We start from the raw sequence: 19,889 nt of genomic DNA, 5'->3' as shown, positions 1-19,889 counted from the left end.
ATCTAAACAAGTTGTGTTCCAAATTTGAGGTTGATATCTCAAAAAATGAGCTTTCAGTAAGATTTTGTTTGGGCGCAGTACCAATTTTTCAAAACTCCGCTGGTGCACACAGTGGTTGGATTTGTGATTTGCAGTACAGTAGAGTTTTTCTCTCTCAAATATTACAAGAACACACACACAATTTTTTTTATGACACAAATACAAACCACACTGACATCCATACCAACACACCCACAAATTTTGCTGCATTATTTATCCAATTGGCTCTATAATATGCAGAAGCAGAAAACAGGAATACAGCGAGTATTTGCTTTATAGGCCAACCTTGAAAAAAATGGCACCATCTGGTAATAAATTGTAAAAAAATTAATTCTGAAGCCTTGCCAACAGAATGAAAGCCTATTAACAAAAATTGCATCATTTTACAGTTAAATGGCACTGTTATTAAAAATAGAAGTTTTAATGGACTTCAATGGGGACATTTTTGTCCTTAAGGTCCTGAGAGGAACTATTTTGTGTACCTAGTGCAAAATATATTTATTTAAGGAAATGAGGGTGAAATAGTAAAATTCCAATAAAAATACACACCTGTGCCCAAAATTTATACAGTTGGCAATAACACATGCAAAATTATCAAAAAAACTAAACTGAAAAGGACAAAAATGTCCAAAAGGTCGCACAAGGGTTAAAGGGGACCTATTATGCAAAAATAACTTTTATAAGGTGTTTGAACACAGTTATGTAGCTGCAGTGTGTGAAAACAACCAGCCTACAGTACAATGGTAAAACCACTACTCCTGGTAAAATCCACACACTCATTTTTTTATAATCCCAATAAATCATAAACAGTCTCTCAGAACAAGCGATTCCAGATTCTCCCTATGTACACATTATCGTAGGGAAAAAGTCCTGCCCATTTGTGACGGTCTCTGCCCTATTTAGCATAGACATGAGTGAGAAGCAGCAGTCTGCCATTACGGTTTTCTTGCTGTAGCTGCTTGTCAGCGCCAAGGAGACATTAAAACTGTTGGGTTTTGGGATGCATCAACGAACATAGGAGTCTCCACAGACTCCCTCCATCTGAGCTGCTGAGGACACTGTGGTTAAGTTTAATTTTCGAAGGAACTGTCCCAGAAAAAAAATCGTCCTATTGATTGTGTCCTATATGATTGTGCCAATCATTTTATGCCAGACTGCCTCACAAACGAGGGTCATTTCAACACTGGATTTTTGCAAAAGTTGATTCTGAAAGAGGGATCGATACCAACTCTTCGCGAACATCAGCTCCAGACAAAGCAAGCATGTCATATTTTGTTTATGTCATCATTCCGGTCCCCAAAAAGTCAAAAATCACTGGACTTAACGACTACAGACCTGTCGCTCTCACGTCTGTGGTCATGAAGTCACTTGAGAGACTGGTCCTGGCCTATCTGAAAGACATCACTGGACCCTTGCTGGATCCTCTTCAGTTTGCCTACAGAGCTAATAACATATCTGTACATTTATCTAAACAATTACATTTTTTCCTGTACTTCTATTTGTGTATATAGTACATTAAGGTTTTTTTTTTCTTCTTTTAATTAATTAATTAATTTTTTATATTAGTGTTATATTGCATCCCTACTGTGTTATTCCTATGTATGTCTGCACTATCATGTATGTCTGCACTATGTTTGTACTTTCTTCTACACTGGAAGCTCCTGTCGTCAAGTCAAATTCCTTGTGTGTAAACAAAATCAGACATCAAGAGACTACAACGGACGGTCAGGACTGCTGAGAGGATTATTGGTGCCCTTCTGCCCAGCCTCCAAGATCTTTACATCTCCAGAGTGAGGAAAAGGGCTAAAAAAAATCACCTTGGACCCCTCACACCCAGCCCACTCTCTCTTCGAACTTTTGCCTTCTGGTCGGCGCTACAGAGCACTGGCCACCAGAACAGCCAGGCACAAGAACAGTTTTTTCCTGCAGGCTATATTCAGCCTGAACAATTAATATTTCATAATTATACATCGTCCATCACAACTAACATAGTTATATTTATATTAAACTGCACACTTTGTAAATAACATATCTGCACACTAATAAACATATATGTACATTTATCTAAACAATTACATTTTTTCCTGTACTTCTATTTGTGTATATAGTACATTAAGGTTTTTTTTTTCTTCTTTTAATTAATTAATTAATTTTTTATATTAGTGTTATATTGCATCCCTACTGTGTTATTCCTATGTATGTCTGCACTATCATGTATGTCTGCACTATGTTTGTACTTTCTTCTACACTGGAAGCTCCTGTCGTCAAGTCAAATTCCTTGTGTGTAAACATACTTGGTAATAAAGCTCTTCTGATTCTGATTCTTTGCCTTTGACTTTCTGAAAGAGCTTCTTGGCACTCTGTAAGGCTAATGTACCATAGTCTCTGCCTGTTTTCACTGATGCTGCCTTCATGTTCTACCAGAATAATTGTAAATAGGAATGTGGTAGATAAAAAATTGCCTATGAAAGCAATGTGAAGTCGGCTACTTGAGAGTTTCTGACATTTTCAGTGTGAGAGATAGGGCTGTCAAATTTTTTTTGGAATTTTGAATATTCGTCAAATTTAAAATAAAAATCCACATTCAAATGCAAAAACGTTACATTCGAATTTTAGGTGTGCGTCAGGCAGCCTTATCAGCGACCCACGAGATGCGATGACGATGTAGGTGTCACTGCATTATAATATTTTTGTCGGCCTATCCAGTTGAACCCACTAGATGCGGTGCTGCTGCGTTGTTCATTCAAAATATTGCAGAAAAAGAGAACTTCCATGCAGAGAAAATCTTGTTTACGTCAAAACTAAAACCAAGCCGTTTACACAGAACGCATATTTCGCGCATTTTCTAGAGGGGTATCTATCACCGTTGCACTCGCATCTTGCACAAAAGAGCCGCATGTTTAGAAAGCCATGTAAAATGAATGCAAGTTTAACTTTGAAAAAACATATCTCGAGAGGGTTTTTTTTTTCCCCACTCCACTGCAACTCATGTTTTTAATTGAAAAATGTACTCTGTGTGATTGGCTTTCGGTCCTTTGTATTAATCTATGCATACATACATGATGCTGTTTTGTTTATAGTTGTTTAAGCAACTTAATTATAATTGGTTTATAAACATTATTTTAAACATTATGAACTTTTTTTTCCACAGATAGTCATGTTATCTTATGCTTTGAATAAACATGCATTAGTAATATTTTGCTTGATGCGCCCTCTTGTGGCCTCAGGAGAGAAACCAAAAGCTTCTCTTCACCCTAACTGAAATTATGCATTTTAAATTTGAATATAATTCTAATTTTAATAATATTTAAGTACAAAATTCGAATTTCGTTTTTCAGCCATTTTGACAGCCCTAGTGTGTGATTGTTTGTTGTTGCCGGTGTCCTGGCATGTTATCCTACCTGTCAGATTGTCCTACCAGGTCTTACTGCGCATCCGCACATCAATATTACATAATTTTTCTCATGCTGAACAACAATAATTACTGTATTTGCATTACTGTAAGGGGTAGGTTTAGTGTTGGGGTAGGTGTAGATGTTAATAAAACACAATCTAATAGGCAGAAATTTATTGTTGTTGTTATTAATTTATTGTTGGTTTCCGGCCATAGCTGTATCCCTTCTAGCCACAACCCTGAACAACACATAATTACTGTATTTACATTACTGTAAGGGTACGTTTAGGGTTGGTGTAGGTGTAGACGTTAATAAACCATAATTTGACAGGTAGCATTTTTCGTTGTCGAATTGAACTACCTACTGTTTTAATGGGATGTAGCAAAATCTGACAGGGTAGCACAAATCGACAGAACACGGGTATGACAGAGCATGAGCTCTTGAAGCTCCGCCCTCTTCTGAAAAGAGCACCAGCTCATTTGCATTTAAAGGGACAAACACAAAAATGACACATTTTGGCTCATACCCTAAAAGTGGCAACTTTAACAAGCCATAAAAAAATGATCTGTGGGGTATTGTGAGCTAAAACTTTGCATACACACTCTGGGGAAATCAGAGACTTATTTTACATCTTGTAAAAAGGGGCATAATAGGTCAACTTTAAGGTTTTGGTTTTAAGGTTAAGGTTTTTCAGACCCCAAATAAATAAGCCAAAGAAACCCAAACTCCATTAGGTGACAGAAATGGAGAAAAAAAAACCCTCAAAAGAAACCAGTCTCAGTGGGGGACCAGGATTCTTCTGGTCTAAATCAACAAACATTGTCAATTATAGTGCTGCATCACAAGTCAGATCTGTGGGCTGAAATTATTCCAAAATTTTGCATCCAGCTCCTTCAGCCTACAGATAAGTATACATCAAATCTGAATTAGGTGGAAAATGGTGACTTGAATATGTCAGGTATTGCACTCACCTTAAAGGCCATAAACTTGTGGTACGGCTTTGGTGCCCAAGCATACACTTCCACAAAATTTTTCAAGGCAATAACCAAGAACTTGATTCTTTCATATTTAACTAGAATGTGACAGAAAAAGACATTTTATGATCATATCCTACAGATTCCAGTTGTACTAACCATGTCTGACAGCTGGAAACTTTCTTACCGACTTTGTAGTGCACACATCCCTCCAGCTCCCCCACTGTTGTCCAACCCTGTTTCTTTTCCACCTCAGGGTCATTATGCAGAATCTTGTTCCTCAGCCATGAGAGATAATAAACTCGCAGTTTGTTCTTCTTTCCTGTAAAAGGGTTACGATTATAAACAACATTTCAAATATTCACTAAAGGAATCAACAAGTATTTAAACATGCTCTGACAAGTCTGTCATATATTTTCCAACCTGATATTGTCACTAGAATATTAAGGCCTTCAAGAACATCCATTTGTTGAAAACGGCGTCTGTTAATAAGTGGATAAACTTTCCCCTGCCCACTGCGATCAAGGAGCATGAGGCCACTTTCAGTTCCTACCAACAGATTTACTCCTACACAGGGAAATAAGGGAAAGAGAGAGTGATAAAAAATACACAATAAGCTGTTTATTTTCTGTATCCACATATCCTATGTCCAGTGGGCTATTACTGTGTACTACATACCCCAAAGTGCAGCACAGAGAATCTCAGAATTGAACCTCTTTTTGTATTTGCGTATTTCAGGTGTGTCACTCTGTGGGCGAGTGTTTACTGGGTTTACATTCACCACAGAGCCCTTACGGGATGGGTCCAGCATACGTCCATCATTACTAAAGCCTGTTGAGAAAACATACTAATACAATCAGCTTGTGATTTAATTGTATTTAGCTAAAATATATTAATTAATAATTTAAACATATTTCACGTTTAAATGTTTTAAGAATTTAAATGTACTTCAAGTAAAAAAAAAAAAGTATTGATTTTTCATTAAAACACTGCAAACACTGGCTCTAAATGATAAATACACACGATTAGTGTTAGGCGATATGACCAAGTAGTTTTATATATAGTTTTATATATCACAATATAATGATTTTTGCTATTTTATCTTTGTCATCAAAAAATAAGAATAAAGATACAAATGAAAAACAGTGCTTTATGTTTTTACAGTAGGTCTATTTAATAGTAGCATTTAAGTAAAATAATAGAGAAATTGAATAATCTGTAGTGGTCCTCACAGGGCAGTATACTGGATTTTGGTCACATGACACTTCATTTAATAGCAAACTGTGCCTCTACTTTCTCACTTCCGGTCCACGTGAGACTCAGGAGTAGTGATGTCTGATTTTATTTATGTATACAAATAAATAGTATATTCAATATTAGGGGTGTCAACATTTTTTTTGAGTTTTGAATATTTGTCGAATTTAAAATAAAAATCCACATTCTTAGGCACAATTTTAGGTGTGCGTCAGGCAGTGTTATCAGTGGCGCACGAAACGCGACGACGATGTAAGTGCCATTGCATTTGAATGCTTTTCCTGTTATTGGTTTTCAATTCCTTAAATCTTGCTTTTTCCAGGTGCCGGGAGATTGCTGGTTTGAATCCAGGATGGGTGTGAAGAGGGGGTAAGTTGTAATGGTTTAATGACTTTGTGTTAACTCCGGTAAAGTTGTGGTTGTTTTCTTGAAATGAACTTTGGGTATATTTGGGTTTGGAAATTGTATAAGGTAGAGTTTCTAATGAGAATCTCTCCCTTTTAAAGGGGGGAGGTGTTACGGTTTTGTTTTGTTTTGGGTTTCTTTCCTGTTGTCGTTTTCTTTTGTTTTATAGGTTACCAGATAAGGATCTACACCTGTTACCAATTCGGGACTGTATTTAAGGTGTCTGGCTTTTGTTGGAGGAGAAGCTTTCATCCTTATACTGCAGTTGTGCTCCGAAGCTGGACCTTCACTTTGTTTTCCATTAATTGTTTGTTTCTCTATTGTTGTTCATTTATTATCTTTAGCATTTAAACCCCTGGACTTAAATAAATATTTTCTTGTTAATATACTTTTGGACTTCGAACCAAAAGGACATAATTACTGTATTTGCATTACTGTAAGGGGTAGGTTTAGTGTTGGGGTAGGTGTAGATGTTAATAAAACACAATCTAATAGGCAGAAATTTATTGTTGTTGTTATTAATTTATTGTTGGTTTCCGGCCATAGCTGTATCCCTTCTAGCCACAACCCTGAACAACACATAATTACTGTATTTACATTACTGTAAGGGTACGTTTAGGGTTGGTGTAGGTGTAGACGTTAATAAACCATAATTTGACAGGTAGCATTTTTCGTTGTCGAATTGAACTACCTACTGTTTTAATGGGATGTAGCAAAATCTGACAGGGTAGCACAAATCGACAGAACACGGGTATGACAGAGCATGAGCTCTTGAAGCTCCGCCCTCTTCTGAAAAGAGCACCAGCTCATTTGCATTTAAAGGGACAAACACAAAAATGACACATTTTGGCTCATACCCTAAAAGTGGCAACTTTAACAAGCCATAAAAAAATGATCTGTGGGGTATTGTGAGCTAAAACTTTGCATACACACTCTGGGGAAATCAGAGACTTATTTTACATCTTGTAAAAAGGGGCATAATAGGTCAACTTTAAGGTTTTGGTTTTAAGGTTAAGGTTTTTCAGACCCCAAATAAATAAGCCAAAGAAACCCAAACTCCATTAGGTGACAGAAATGGAGAAAAAAAAACCCTCAAAAGAAACCAGTCTCAGTGGGGGACCAGGATTCTTCTGGTCTAAATCAACAAACATTGTCAATTATAGTGCTGCATCACAAGTCAGATCTGTGGGCTGAAATTATTCCAAAATTTTGCATCCAGCTCCTTCAGCCTACAGATAAGTATACATCAAATCTGAATTAGGTGGAAAATGGTGACTTGAATATGTCAGGTATTGCACTCACCTTAAAGGCCATAAACTTGTGGTACGGCTTTGGTGCCCAAGCATACACTTCCACAAAATTTTTCAAGGCAATAACCAAGAACTTGATTCTTTCATATTTAACTAGAATGTGACAGAAAAAGACATTTTATGATCATATCCTACAGATTCCAGTTGTACTAACCATGTCTGACAGCTGGAAACTTTCTTACCGACTTTGTAGTGCACACATCCCTCCAGCTCCCCCACTGTAGTCCAACCCTGTTTCTTTTCCACCTCAGGGTCATTATGCAGAATCTTGTTCCTCAGCCATGAGAGATAATAAACTCGCAGTTTGTTCTTCTTTCCTGTAAAAGGGTTACGATTATAAACAACATTTCAAATATTCACTAAAGGAATCAACAAGTATTTAAACATGCTCTGACAAGTCTGTCATATATTTTCCAACCTGATATTGTCACTAGAATATTAAGGCCTTCAAGAACATCCATTTGTTGAAAACGGCGTCTGTTAATAAGTGGATAAACTTTCCCCTGCCCACTGCGATCAAGGAGCATGAGGCCACTTTCAGTTCCTACCAACAGATTTACTCCTACACAGGGAAATAAGGGAAAGAGAGAGTGATAAAAAATACACAATAAGCTGTTTATTTTCTGTATCCACATATCCTATGTCCAGTGGGCTATTACTGTGTACTACATACCCCAAAGTGCAGCACAGAGAATCTCAGAATTGAACCTCTTTTTGTATTTGCGTATTTCAGGTGTGTCACTCTGTGGGCGAGTGTTTACTGGGTTTACATTCACCACAGAGCCCTTACGGGATGGGTCCAGCATACGTCCATCATTACTAAAGCCTGTTGAGAAAACATACTAATACAATCAGCTTGTGATTTAATTGTATTTAGCTAAAATATATTAATTAATAATTTAAACATATTTCACGTTTAAATGTTTTAAGAATTTAAATGTACTTCAAGTAAAAAAAAAAAAGTATTGATTTTTCATTAAAACACTGCAAACACTGGCTCTAAATGATAAATACACACGATTAGTGTTAGGCGATATGACCAAGTAGTTTTATATATAGTTTTATATATCACAATATAATGATTTTTGCTATTTTATCTTTGTCATCAAAAAATAAGAATAAAGATACAAATGAAAAACAGTGCTTTATGTTTTTACAGTAGGTCTATTTAATAGTAGCATTTAAGTAAAATAATAGAGAAATTGAATAATCTGTAGTGGTCCTCACAGGGCAGTATACTGGATTTTGGTCACATGACACTTCATTTAATAGCAAACTGTGCCTCTACTTTCTCACTTCCGGTCCACGTGAGACTCAGGAGTAGTGATGTCTGATTTTATTTATGTATACAAATAAATAGTATATTCAATATTAGGGGTGTCAACATTTTTTTTGAGTTTTGAATATTTGTCGAATTTAAAATAAAAATCCACATTCTTAGGCACAATTTTAGGTGTGCGTCAGGCAGTGTTATCAGTGGCGCACGAAACGCGACGACGATGTAAGTGCCATTGCATTTGAATGCTTTTCCTGTTATTGGTTTTCAATTCCTTAAATCTTGCTTTTTCCAGGTGCCGGGAGATTGCTGGTTTGAATCCAGGATGGGTGTGAAGAGGGGGTAAGTTGTAATGGTTTAATGACTTTGTGTTAACTCCGGTAAAGTTGTGGTTGTTTTCTTGAAATGAACTTTGGGTATATTTGGGTTTGGAAATTGTATAAGGTAGAGTTTCTAATGAGAATCTCTCCCTTTTAAAGGGGGGAGGTGTTACGGTTTTGTTTTGTTTTGGGTTTCTTTCCTGTTGTCGTTTTCTTTTGTTTTATAGGTTACCAGATAAGGATCTACACCTGTTACCAATTCGGGACTGTATTTAAGGTGTCTGGCTTTTGTTGGAGGAGAAGCTTTCATCCTTATACTGCAGTTGTGCTCCGAAGCTGGACCTTCACTTTGTTTTCCATTAATTGTTTGTTTCTCTATTGTTGTTCATTTATTATCTTTAGCATTTAAACCCCTGGACTTAAATAAATATTTTCTTGTTAATATACTTTTGGACTTCGAACCAAAAGGACTTTTGGACTTTTGTTGTTGCTTCCTTGAGTCGGATGTAACAATTGTTCAACTACCCAGTTGAACCCACTAGATGCGTTGTTCATTCAAAATATTGCAGAAAAGAGAACAATCAATGCGGAAGATGTTGTTTACGTCAAACCCGAAACCAAGCCATTCACACAGAACGCATATTTATAGAGGATATATATATATATATATATAGAATATATATATTCTAGAGGGACATCTATCACCGTTGCACTCGCGTCTCGCACAAGAGAGCTGCATGTTTAGAAAACTATGTAAAATTAATGTAAGTTCAACTTTTAAAAAACATGTCTCAAGACTTTATTGGTGGCAGCATCATGCTGTGGGGGTGTTTTTCAGCTGCAGGGACAGGACGACTGGTTGCAATCGAGGGAAAGATGAATGCGGCCAAGTACAGGGATATCCTGGGCGAAAACCTTCTCCAGAGTGCTCAGGACCTCAGACTGGAACTAAGGTTTACCTTCCAACAAGACAATGACCCTAAGCACACAGCTAAAATAACGAAGGAGTGGCTTCTCAACAACTCTGTGACTGTTCTTGAATGGCCCAGCCAGAGCCCTGACTTAAACCCAATTGAGCATCTCTGGAGAGACCTAAAAATGGCTGTCCACCAACGTTTACCGTCCAACCTGACAGAACTGGAGAGGATCTGCAAGGAGGAATGGCAGAGGATCCCCAAATCCATGTGTGAAAAACTTGTTGCATCTTTCCCAATAAGACTCATGGCTGTATTAGATCAAGAGGGTGCTTCTACTAAATACTGAGCATTTTTCAGTTTTTCTTTTTTAATAAATCTGCAAAGATGTCAACAATTCTGTGTTTTTCTGTCAAGGGTGGGTGCTGTGTGTACATTAATGAGGAAAAAAAATTAACTTAAATGATTTTAGCAAATGGCTGCAATATAACAAAGAGTGAAAAATTTAAGGGGGTCTGAATACTTTCCGTACCCACTGTATATATATATATAGATATATAATAATTACAAAATTCAAATTTAGTTTTTCAGCCATTTTGACAGCCCTATTTAATATAGCAGAATGTCTATCGATAGACACTTTATATTGTCACCACAACATATATTGTCACAACAAGTCTTAGGTCTTGAAGAAATACTTGTCCATGACTTTAGAATGACTTACCCATGTTGTTGAGGGAACTGCCACTTGAAGGAGAAATCTGTAGAAGACGGTGGTCGATAAATGGGGTAAAAGAGGAAGAAGACTTGTGTTTTTGCAGTGTGTTGCTGGAAGATTGTGTCTGGAATGAATAATACAAAAAATGAGACAAGAAATAGGGTAGAACAATTTAAGGTGATGCGTTTAAGCTTCTCATTTAAAATGCTGAAACTGGCTACTCATAAAATAAGCTAAAATCTAGTCTCTAAATGATTTACTTAAAGTTCCTCATATCTAAACTTAACATGAAATTAAATGTAACTGATGCAAGTTATGTCAATTCAAAACCAAACATGATATTCTGGTAACTAAACGGGAAGTACAGATGGCATAAAAGTTAGAAGGTTAAAGATAAAAAAGTAAAAGCAACTGATAACAGTTCAGAACTTAAAGAGTCTGGGAAATCTTCAGACTCACAAGCACCTTTTCTTTTGATTTTTTGTGGTCAGGGATGTTTAATGCAATTTTTCTTCAGAAGTTAACATTTAACATTTCATAAAAACTACTCTATGTAATTGCAGTGAAACAAATATGAGTAAAGTTTGATGACAACCTTTGCGAGTTAAATTAGATAAGGTGTGTGTGGGGGGGGCGGGGGTTGTCAAACAGACATGCAAAATTTTACAACGGTGGGCACACAGCTGTCCTTTTGAACCTAATCTTAGAAACAAAGGTTTACATAAATGTGCCTATGAAGATGTGTAGTGTCCCAAATATCGTGCTTGTTGTTTTTAGTGCCCTGTCATTGTACTGTAATGTTTCAGTTGTGTGTTATAGGCTAATGGCTATAAAAAAGCAGTTCATGATCCCTTTAAAACTTGTCTAATATTTTGCTAACATGTTTTAGCACATTCCTAGCATGTTTTAACATGTTGCTAGCATGTTTTTAACTTATTTTAACAGAAACACATGATGTAAACTAGGTATCTCAACGATTAATCTGCGTTCGATTAATTGTCGGTAAGAGATGCAATTGATTAAAGCCATCAATGGTCGATTAAGCGGTTTCATTTTGTGGTACCTGCGGCTCATGCGCAAAACACATGCAAGCGGCTGTGAGTTATGGTGACGGTGCTGGATCTTTCGCAAAATTAATTCACTAACGTACAATTACGTTTTTAATATGATCCAAACCTTAAAAGTACATTAAAACAGAAACAATACAAAGTTATTTTGTACTGAAATGTAATAACTAAGTCATGTTTAATTATAATTTCCCCAAATATTTAGTTCATATCGGGCTCTGGGCTTTGACAGGGCTGCGGGACATGAGCAGGACAGATGAATATTAGGCTATATATAATTCATTCCTACAACTTGTTAATTCGTTCCAATGACTTGTTAATTTGTGGTCACTGTCTATGTTTCTTTAATTTGTTCCCTAGAAAACCCACGATTTAACTAAAATGAGGGAAAGAATTCTTAATTCATGGCCACGAAATCTTTAATTTCCCCCGAAACGACAATAAAATAAACCTGCGAAATTAAGAGGCTGAGACAGTGAGGATTGGGGAAAAGAAACAATAAATAATATTAAAAATCATGGAAATTCATCACCAACCGGCAAAACAGAACACAAAGCCGCATATGGCTTTAAATGTAGGCTATCAAACGGCATGAATCCAAAAGCATGGTTACGACATAACATTTGCCTGCTAACCCATTATTTCTCTTATAAGCAAAGCTTTGTACCTCACTTGTGTCATAATACTCGCATTAAAATGTTTCATGTGAGCAGCTGTGTGTTTTGCCGCAGCACTGCCGGTGGAAGCAGTTCTCTGACCGCACAGCATAGAAACATGCGCCACAGTTACGTTTGGGATCATTTTAAATGCCAATAATGTCAATTGCAAACATTGCGATTGAGTTTTAAAATACAACAACGAGCATCATGAAACCATTTAAAGAGGCGCAGTCAGCGTCTCCGTGACGGGAAATGAAACAGCCAACCAAGTATAAATGATCCGTAACTACGGCGTGCTCTCTTCCATTTTATCAAATGATCATAATCACATCTAGTCATTTTACAGTCCTGCTACTAGCCTTTTATTTAGAATAAAACCCCTTTAATTCGTGTGAAGCTGGCGTTTTTTGAGTGGCATTTGCACATCCTGTCATGCCAGTGAGACTGTATGCCACTGCAATATGCATTTTGCAGTATTAAGGTTAACAATTAATTGATTAATTGATCATTAATTTAAAGGCAGGGTAGGTGATTTGGTTCAAAAACATTTTTATTATGCTGGTTGAAAGTCTCTTCACATCTCGATAGCACTCATTAAGTTAAGTGGTTTAAATGTATTATATGTATTTATATTGTCTGTGGAAGGCGTAGGACCCAAAAAACTTTGTCCAATCAAAACATTCGGTCCGAACATTATGATAGGCTGTCCTGCCTGCCTGTCAAATATGTATTTGCATACCTCTGCGCACCCTGGATTCATCAGCGCATTCCAGCAAGAATGAAAGGCGCTATTATTGTAATATTATGCGCTTTGTACTGTAAAGTTTTGTCACCGGTGAATGAAACGTGAAGTAATCTGACAGGGCTGCATTCAATCCTCCACCAACGCCGTCTCTCGTCGTGTTGCAGGTTAGTCTCTGGTCTGCCTGAGCGCGTTCGTGTGTTTTGGGGGAGGCGTGGTTTGCAGAGTGATTACGCAGGGAGGGTGGGGATCTTGCTTTCAAAGCTAACGTGCTATCGCTAGTCTTTCCAAAATCGCCTACCCTATTCTTTAAACGACGATCGATCATGGAAATAATCGAAAAATGACAACTCTGAGTTGCCACATGTACCTTACATTTTGTGATGTTGCTTCAACTTTGCTTTTCAAACTGGACGAACGAAATGGCTAAGGAAAAGGAAAAAATATCCAGTTTCCCCTTAATAATAGACACTATGACTACTAACCATTGTTTTCAGTGATGTGCAACTTGCATATATCTGTTAACATATCAAAAAATGTGTTTTAGGGTTTCATGCTGCTTAACGATCCACTGCAGGGCCTCTGCAGAATCTGGGACACTCTGTGCATCCCACAGTCAAGGGTGTAGAATTTAGTAGGGTCACTAGGGACATGTCCCTACCAATATCCAGCAACTACTAAATTGTCCCTAGCAATAATTTTGATCGAACAATTAAATATATGTATAGCCTATGTAACCACTGTTGTTGTGATTTAACACATTAATAAAACCTACTATGTACAGACAAGCAGAAGAGTCCAGAATATGAACTCAGCACACAGCACTATAAAGGCCCGTTCACACCAAGAACGATAACTATAAAGATAACGATAAATATATAGTTCTAAAAATCGTTATCAATATTAAAGAATAGCAGAGAGTCCACACCACAGCTATAACAATAAAGGCACAGAGAAACGATATCGTTGGAATCACTTTCGGAACGATTTTTTCCCAGCTGTTGAACGATACAAACATTGACAGCTGAAGAATTTAAAGCGGCAGACGAGCGCGCACTTAGAATAAACAGATGATATCGTCCGCTGGTGTGGATGCTAATATCGTTATCTTTATAGTTATCATTCTTGGTGTGAACGGGGCTTAATGCTCTATCACTCTAAGGCTTATAATCAAAATTGTGTAATTATTGTCTGCTGAACATGCTAACATAAAAAAACACTCTCTTTATGAATTATGAGTATGTTGGCTACCATGGGGGGTTGCTGCTGACATGTCCCCACCAATGTCAAAAATAAAACCTACGCCCTTGCCCACAGTGCTTCAAATTCATCTGCTCATCTTTACCACAATATAAGTTTCGACCATAATCTTTACTGCAATAAGTAACTTTCAACCACACCAAGGAACAACATTGAACTGCCTGAAATCAGAGATGTTACTAATTGAAATCAAATTCAAACTGTATATTTCTCAATATCAACATAGTCGCTTAAATGACTAATAGTTACATTTGGAAAATGTTAAACTCACATCAGACTCTTTGGCAACCAACTACTGTTCCACTTAAGACAACTGATCTTCTCTACATTCACAGATTCCCTCTGATTACCAAGTGAGGCTTGCGACCTGAAATAAGCTAAAAAAAAATGCTAGAAACATGCACCGATGAAAGGTCTGTTGTGTACTGCACCATCAACTGTATGAAAAGCTGTTCTTTCAGTCTGACAGATATTCATTTTGCTCTTGCTATGAATAGACCCATCGCTTGTGATTTCTTGCGTTTGGTGGGAAAAGGACTTCACGTGCTACCAAGACCTCAAAAAATAATGGTTTTGTTAGAAGCAGTCAGAATAGTAGAGCCCACAGGAAGACAGCAGCAGAATTCAGTGCCAAGGGCAGGGGACATACCTCACTGACTATCAGCATGTCCATGGGAATCTGGGGGGACATGGATGGGCTGGCATGACTGGATGAGGGGGAGGATGAAGGGGAGTGATGGCTCTGCTGGATGAGATCAGGCAGCAGGTGAATGCGGCCTGCATAGCAGTTTCTCTCCTGGTGGCTTTGACTGTGTGAAGGGCTCAAACCTGGACCCAGACTGGGCCCGGGAATGGGACGCAACTGCTTTCTCTCAGCTATGCTCTGGAACCAAGAACAGGGACAGTTCAGTCTGAACTCAGCTAAAAAGAGAACGAGGGACTGAGGGAAGGAATGCTGTATTCTGTAGAAGTCATCAGCTTAAACACTTGACTCATTTGTTTCTTATCTTGCCCTGTTCTAAATAGTACACCTTTTTTTTTTTTTTTTTCAGACAAAACATAACCCAAAATAAAAAATCAGCACAGAAATGATGGGAAAAATATGGAACACATGTAGACAAAATATGTGATATGATATATATGATATGATATATGACAATGAAATTGAGTTGAATTGGGAAAAATTGTTACAATACCTGTCTAACGATTAAAGTTACATCATTGCTAGGTGTGGTGGCTGGATCACTCTCTGATTCATCATGAACAAGCATGGTTTTCACTGACTCTGTTTCACCATTACTCAGCTTTGATGAGCTGGAGAGGAAAAACAATTCATCTTAAGATTTGTGGTTTCCCGTATGGTTTCCCGAGTAGTGTTTTAATTAATGGGACTGTGTCACATACCATGTCCTTGAGTCCTCTGCTCCTGAAGTGGATTCATCACCCTGCTCCTGCTCCACCACATCATCATCTACATCTGAATCTAAATCTTCACTCGATGAGGAGTAATCTGTCACCTTATGATGAGGTCGCACATCTTCCACAGCACGTAGCTCCTTGGCCAGAGCAGTGAGATCCTGGAGGTGTGGGAAAAGTTTACATGTAAGAGTCTTTGTCAACAGCACTCTTAAATTGATTCCTCTCTTTCTTTCACACTGAAAAGTTGTATTTATTGCAATAGGCTCATTCCGTGTCAAATCAACCAAATTTCAGAAACTTCCTTAGTTTGCTAATATTTTTTCAGAAGAAAGATATACATGTATAGTGATGAAATCCAAAATATTAAATGTCATGGATTAATATTTACTGAGTAATCCACTATTTTGTAGATGGGGGTCAAAATGGCAATTTTCACCTGAGATTCAGAGCCAAATTACAGGGGGGTAAAAATGACTTCAGAAAGATGGCAGCATCATAAGGTTACTTTTACACAGAGATTTGTAGTTGTATTAGTAAAATCGGTTGACTTTAGCAATCTTTGTTACATTATGTGCCAGTGATGACCATTCAAAAATGGGGAAGTGGCACTTTTCAAGTTTTTACTCCAAAGTTTGCAAGCCTGTAACTCAAGAAGTATTAAAGATATCATAATGTCCTTTTAGATGTTGGGTCTCAACAAACTTTCCTTTCGGCATCTTCATTTTTAAGGCCCTATATGGTTCGGTTCCAGAGATATTGGAATTTCAATATGGCTCCAGAGGTAAATCATTAAATTGTACACATTTTCAATGGTAAAAAATCCAATGTGGGTCAATTTGCAAAAATATGATGCTTCTTTTCTTTTAAAGAGAAAGAATGTCTGAAAAACAAATGTTGTTTCCTTCCGTCAAAACAACTGCGTTAAACATACCTGTCTGAATGCCATAAATGTTATTTTTCCAAAGTTTGCGTGCATATAACTCAAAAAGTATTAAAGATATTGTCATATGATTTTAGATTGTAGTTCTTAATAAACTTTTCTTTTTGAATCTTCATTTTCAAGACCCTGCATCATTCAGTCCCAAAAATATGGGCATCTCAATGAGGCTCCATTTTCAGATTGTTGAATATTCTCTATTTTCAAGCATTTCAGTGCTTGAAAACCAAATGTTGGTCACTTTACATACAGCTGATACTCATTTTATTTCAAGTGGAATGTCTGTAGAGTAAGTAATGCTGAAACTAGAAATGTATCTTGTTTCCCTCTATCAAATCAATTGTAAAGGAGTTTGAGTCTCATAAATATTATTTTTTCCAAAATTTGCATGCCTGTAACTCAAGAATTATTAAAGTTATCTTAATATGATTTTAGATTTTGGTTCCTAAGAAACTTTTCTTTTGGAATCTTAATTTTTAAGGCCCTGTATGGTTTAATCCCAGAGATATTGAGATCTCAGTGCAGCTCCATGTCCAAATTTAGTATCCTACACATTTTCAATTGTCAAAAATCAAACGTGGTTTTGTGTTTATCTTGTCATCACTGTTGACAATGCAAATAATAACAGTAACCCAGGGTTTAGGAATGTACAGTGTGACACGTGAAAGTATGAATGACCAGGATTAATTGGGATTAATTGTTAACTCTAGGTAAAGTATGAACAGTGTGAAATGCAAAATAACATTAGGGTTTAGAATTACCCAGTGTTAATTATTTAAAGTGTAAGAGGCCTTCAATGTTTGAGGTACTATCAGTGATTCTGCAAAATATTTCCTTTAGCAGTAGATACTACTTCGATCTATAACTGCTTCACATTTTATAACAATAAAAAGAAAAAGAAATTCAAATAATTAATCCAGCTGGGGTAAATTTTGGTTTATTGATGTGAATGCAGTGTGTGGCAAAAGCAACCACACTTCTCTATGAGGCGTGGGATTTTATTAAAACGTTACAATACTGCATGCTTAAACTCTTGGTAGCTTCAGAAGCTGTTAAACTGAACAAAATCCCTTCTTCCAAATACCCCTGATTCAAATATAGAATCTTATGAATAGACTACAGAGAGCAAGGTAATGTGCCTCGACTTGACCATTTCAGTGAATTTTTAGCACTGTGTTCTATACATATTGTTTTGATAGAGGGAAACAAGATACAATTCTAATTTCAACATGATTTATTCTTCAAATATTGTTTTTTAAATTAAATAAGTATCGGCTGTATACAAGTGTGTGAACAACATTTGGTTTTCAACCACTGAAAATGGGTAAAATTCAACAATCTGAACATAGAGCTTCATTGAGATCCCCATATCTCTAGGACTGAACGATGTAGGGCCTTGAAAATTAAGATTCCAAAAGAAAAGTTCATTAAGAAATAAAATCTAAAATCATATTGCGATATCTTTAATACTTCTTGAGTTAAAGGCACGCAAACTTTGGAAAAAGAATATTTATGGCACTCAGACAGGTATGTTCAATGCAGTTGTCTTGACAGAATGAGATACATCTATATTTTCAACATTATTTGTTTTTCAGACATTCCTCTTTAAAGAATATAGTCTCATATTTTTGCAAATTGACCCACATTGGGTTTTTGACCATTGAAAATGTGTACAATTTAACGATTTACCCCTGGAGCCGTCATTGATATTTCAATATCTCTGGAACCGAAACATGTAGGGCCTTAAAAATAAAGATGCCAAAAGGAAAGTTTGTTGAGACCCATTAACTAAAAGGGCATTAAAATAGCTTTAATACTTCTTGAGTTACAGACATGCAAACCTTGGAGTGAAAACTTGAAAAGTGCTCTTTCCCCATTTTTGAATGGTCATCATTAGCACATAATGTAACAAAGACTGCTAAAGTCAACAGATTTTACTAATTGAACTACCAATCTCTGTGTAAAAATAACATTATGATGCTGCCGTCTTTCTGAAGTAATTTTTTTACCCCCTTGTAATTTGGCTCTGAATCTCAGGTGAAAATTGCCATTTTAACCTCCCTCTACAAAATAGTGGATTACTCAGTAAATATTAATCCATGACATTTAATATTTTTCATAACTAATAGCTTTCATAACTATACATGTCTACCTTTCTTCAGAAAAAATATTAGCAAAATAAAAAATTTGAGCCGGGGAAATCTGGTTGAGTTGACACGAAATGACTCAATAATAATTTGTAGATTACTCAGCCAGTCAATAACATAGTGCAAGGTAGTGGCAATTCAGGAATGTTGATAGGGCCTAAAGATGCGTCAGTATGGAAGTTCTAAGAGGCCATGCACTATTTTTTTCTTTATTGTTTTCTCATAATCACAACAATTTTCTCGTGATCCCAACTTATTTTTCTCGTGATCTCGAAATAATTTGTTCTCTAAGTTACACAACTGCAGAGGGCCATCTTCGTGATTGCTATAATTTGTGTAGTTCATTACTGACATTATTAAATATTAAATTCTTGAATAAATATGATCATTTTGCTTGAAAGTGTATCTGTTATTGTTACGTTATTACTGCTGCACGTCTCATCACAGTTTCACATTTACAATGACATATTTGTAATCTGTGTTCTTATTTTTAACCTTTATTGATAATAAATGTATATTGATCAGACATGTGTATCATTTAGTTCAGTGATTTTATAGCCTACAGTGTTGTAGCCTAATCTTTTGTATTTTCTATATTTCTTTGTAGGAAACCACACACACAATCACACATAAACACTCTTCTCAAACAGCATCCCAAGCTTGTATCGCACATGATATCACAGCCTATCCTACATGACTAATAAAAATCACAAAAAATATATATTATTATACATAATTTTACTTCAAACGCATGAGGAAAATAAAGTGAGTTGAATCCAAGCAGCTTAAGATTTTTAGAATAGGATAGTTCTTCTCTGTATTCTTCTGCCTGCGCTTGCGGTGTTGAATGCTTTGTTAAGACCTTTTAAGAATGTTAATTACACAAATAAAATGTTTAGCGTAGCCCAGGGGTAGGCAAGTTCGGTCCAAGAGAGCCGCAGTCCTGCAGAGTTCAGCTCCAACCCTAATCAAACACACCTGAACAAGCTAACCAATGTCTTCAGTATTACTAAGGCTATAGGCAGGTGAGTTTTTTTTCAGGGTTGGAGCTGA

General features: G+C 36.6%; 1 protein-coding gene across 3 annotated transcripts in view; it reads right to left on the bottom strand.

Moving 5' to 3' along the window:
* The window catches only part of LOC107707082 (mitogen-activated protein kinase kinase kinase kinase 4-like), an 86,684-nt gene that overhangs the window by 7,976 nt on the left and 58,819 nt on the right, over positions 1-19,889 (bottom strand). Inside the window, exons 13-20 of one of the 3 annotated variants that reach the window (XM_016510963.1) lie at positions 15,738-15,910; positions 15,530-15,647; positions 14,983-15,216; positions 10,612-10,729; positions 8,051-8,206; positions 7,796-7,939; positions 7,560-7,694; positions 7,370-7,470 (exon numbers count right to left, since the gene is read on the bottom strand). In XM_016510963.1, coding sequence (XP_016366449.1) covers positions 7,370-7,470; positions 7,560-7,694; positions 7,796-7,939; positions 8,051-8,206; positions 10,612-10,729; positions 14,983-15,216; positions 15,530-15,647; positions 15,738-15,910 — 1,179 coding nt within the window. The remainder of the gene's footprint in view (positions 1-7,369; positions 7,471-7,559; positions 7,695-7,795; positions 7,940-8,050; positions 8,207-10,611; positions 10,730-14,982; positions 15,217-15,529; positions 15,648-15,737; positions 15,911-19,889) is intronic. The other 2 variants (XM_016510964.1, XM_016510965.1) reach the window with 2 other exon arrangements.

The sequence above is a fragment of the Sinocyclocheilus rhinocerous genome, unplaced genomic scaffold, assembly GCF_001515625.1.
Source record: "Sinocyclocheilus rhinocerous isolate Xijiao unplaced genomic scaffold, SAMN03320098_v1.1 scaffold925, whole genome shotgun sequence".
In the NCBI taxonomy this organism is placed as follows: domain Eukaryota; kingdom Metazoa; phylum Chordata; class Actinopteri; order Cypriniformes; family Cyprinidae; genus Sinocyclocheilus; species Sinocyclocheilus rhinocerous.
Note: the sequence above shows the minus strand (reverse complement) of the source record. Positions and strands in the feature narration are given on the sequence as shown.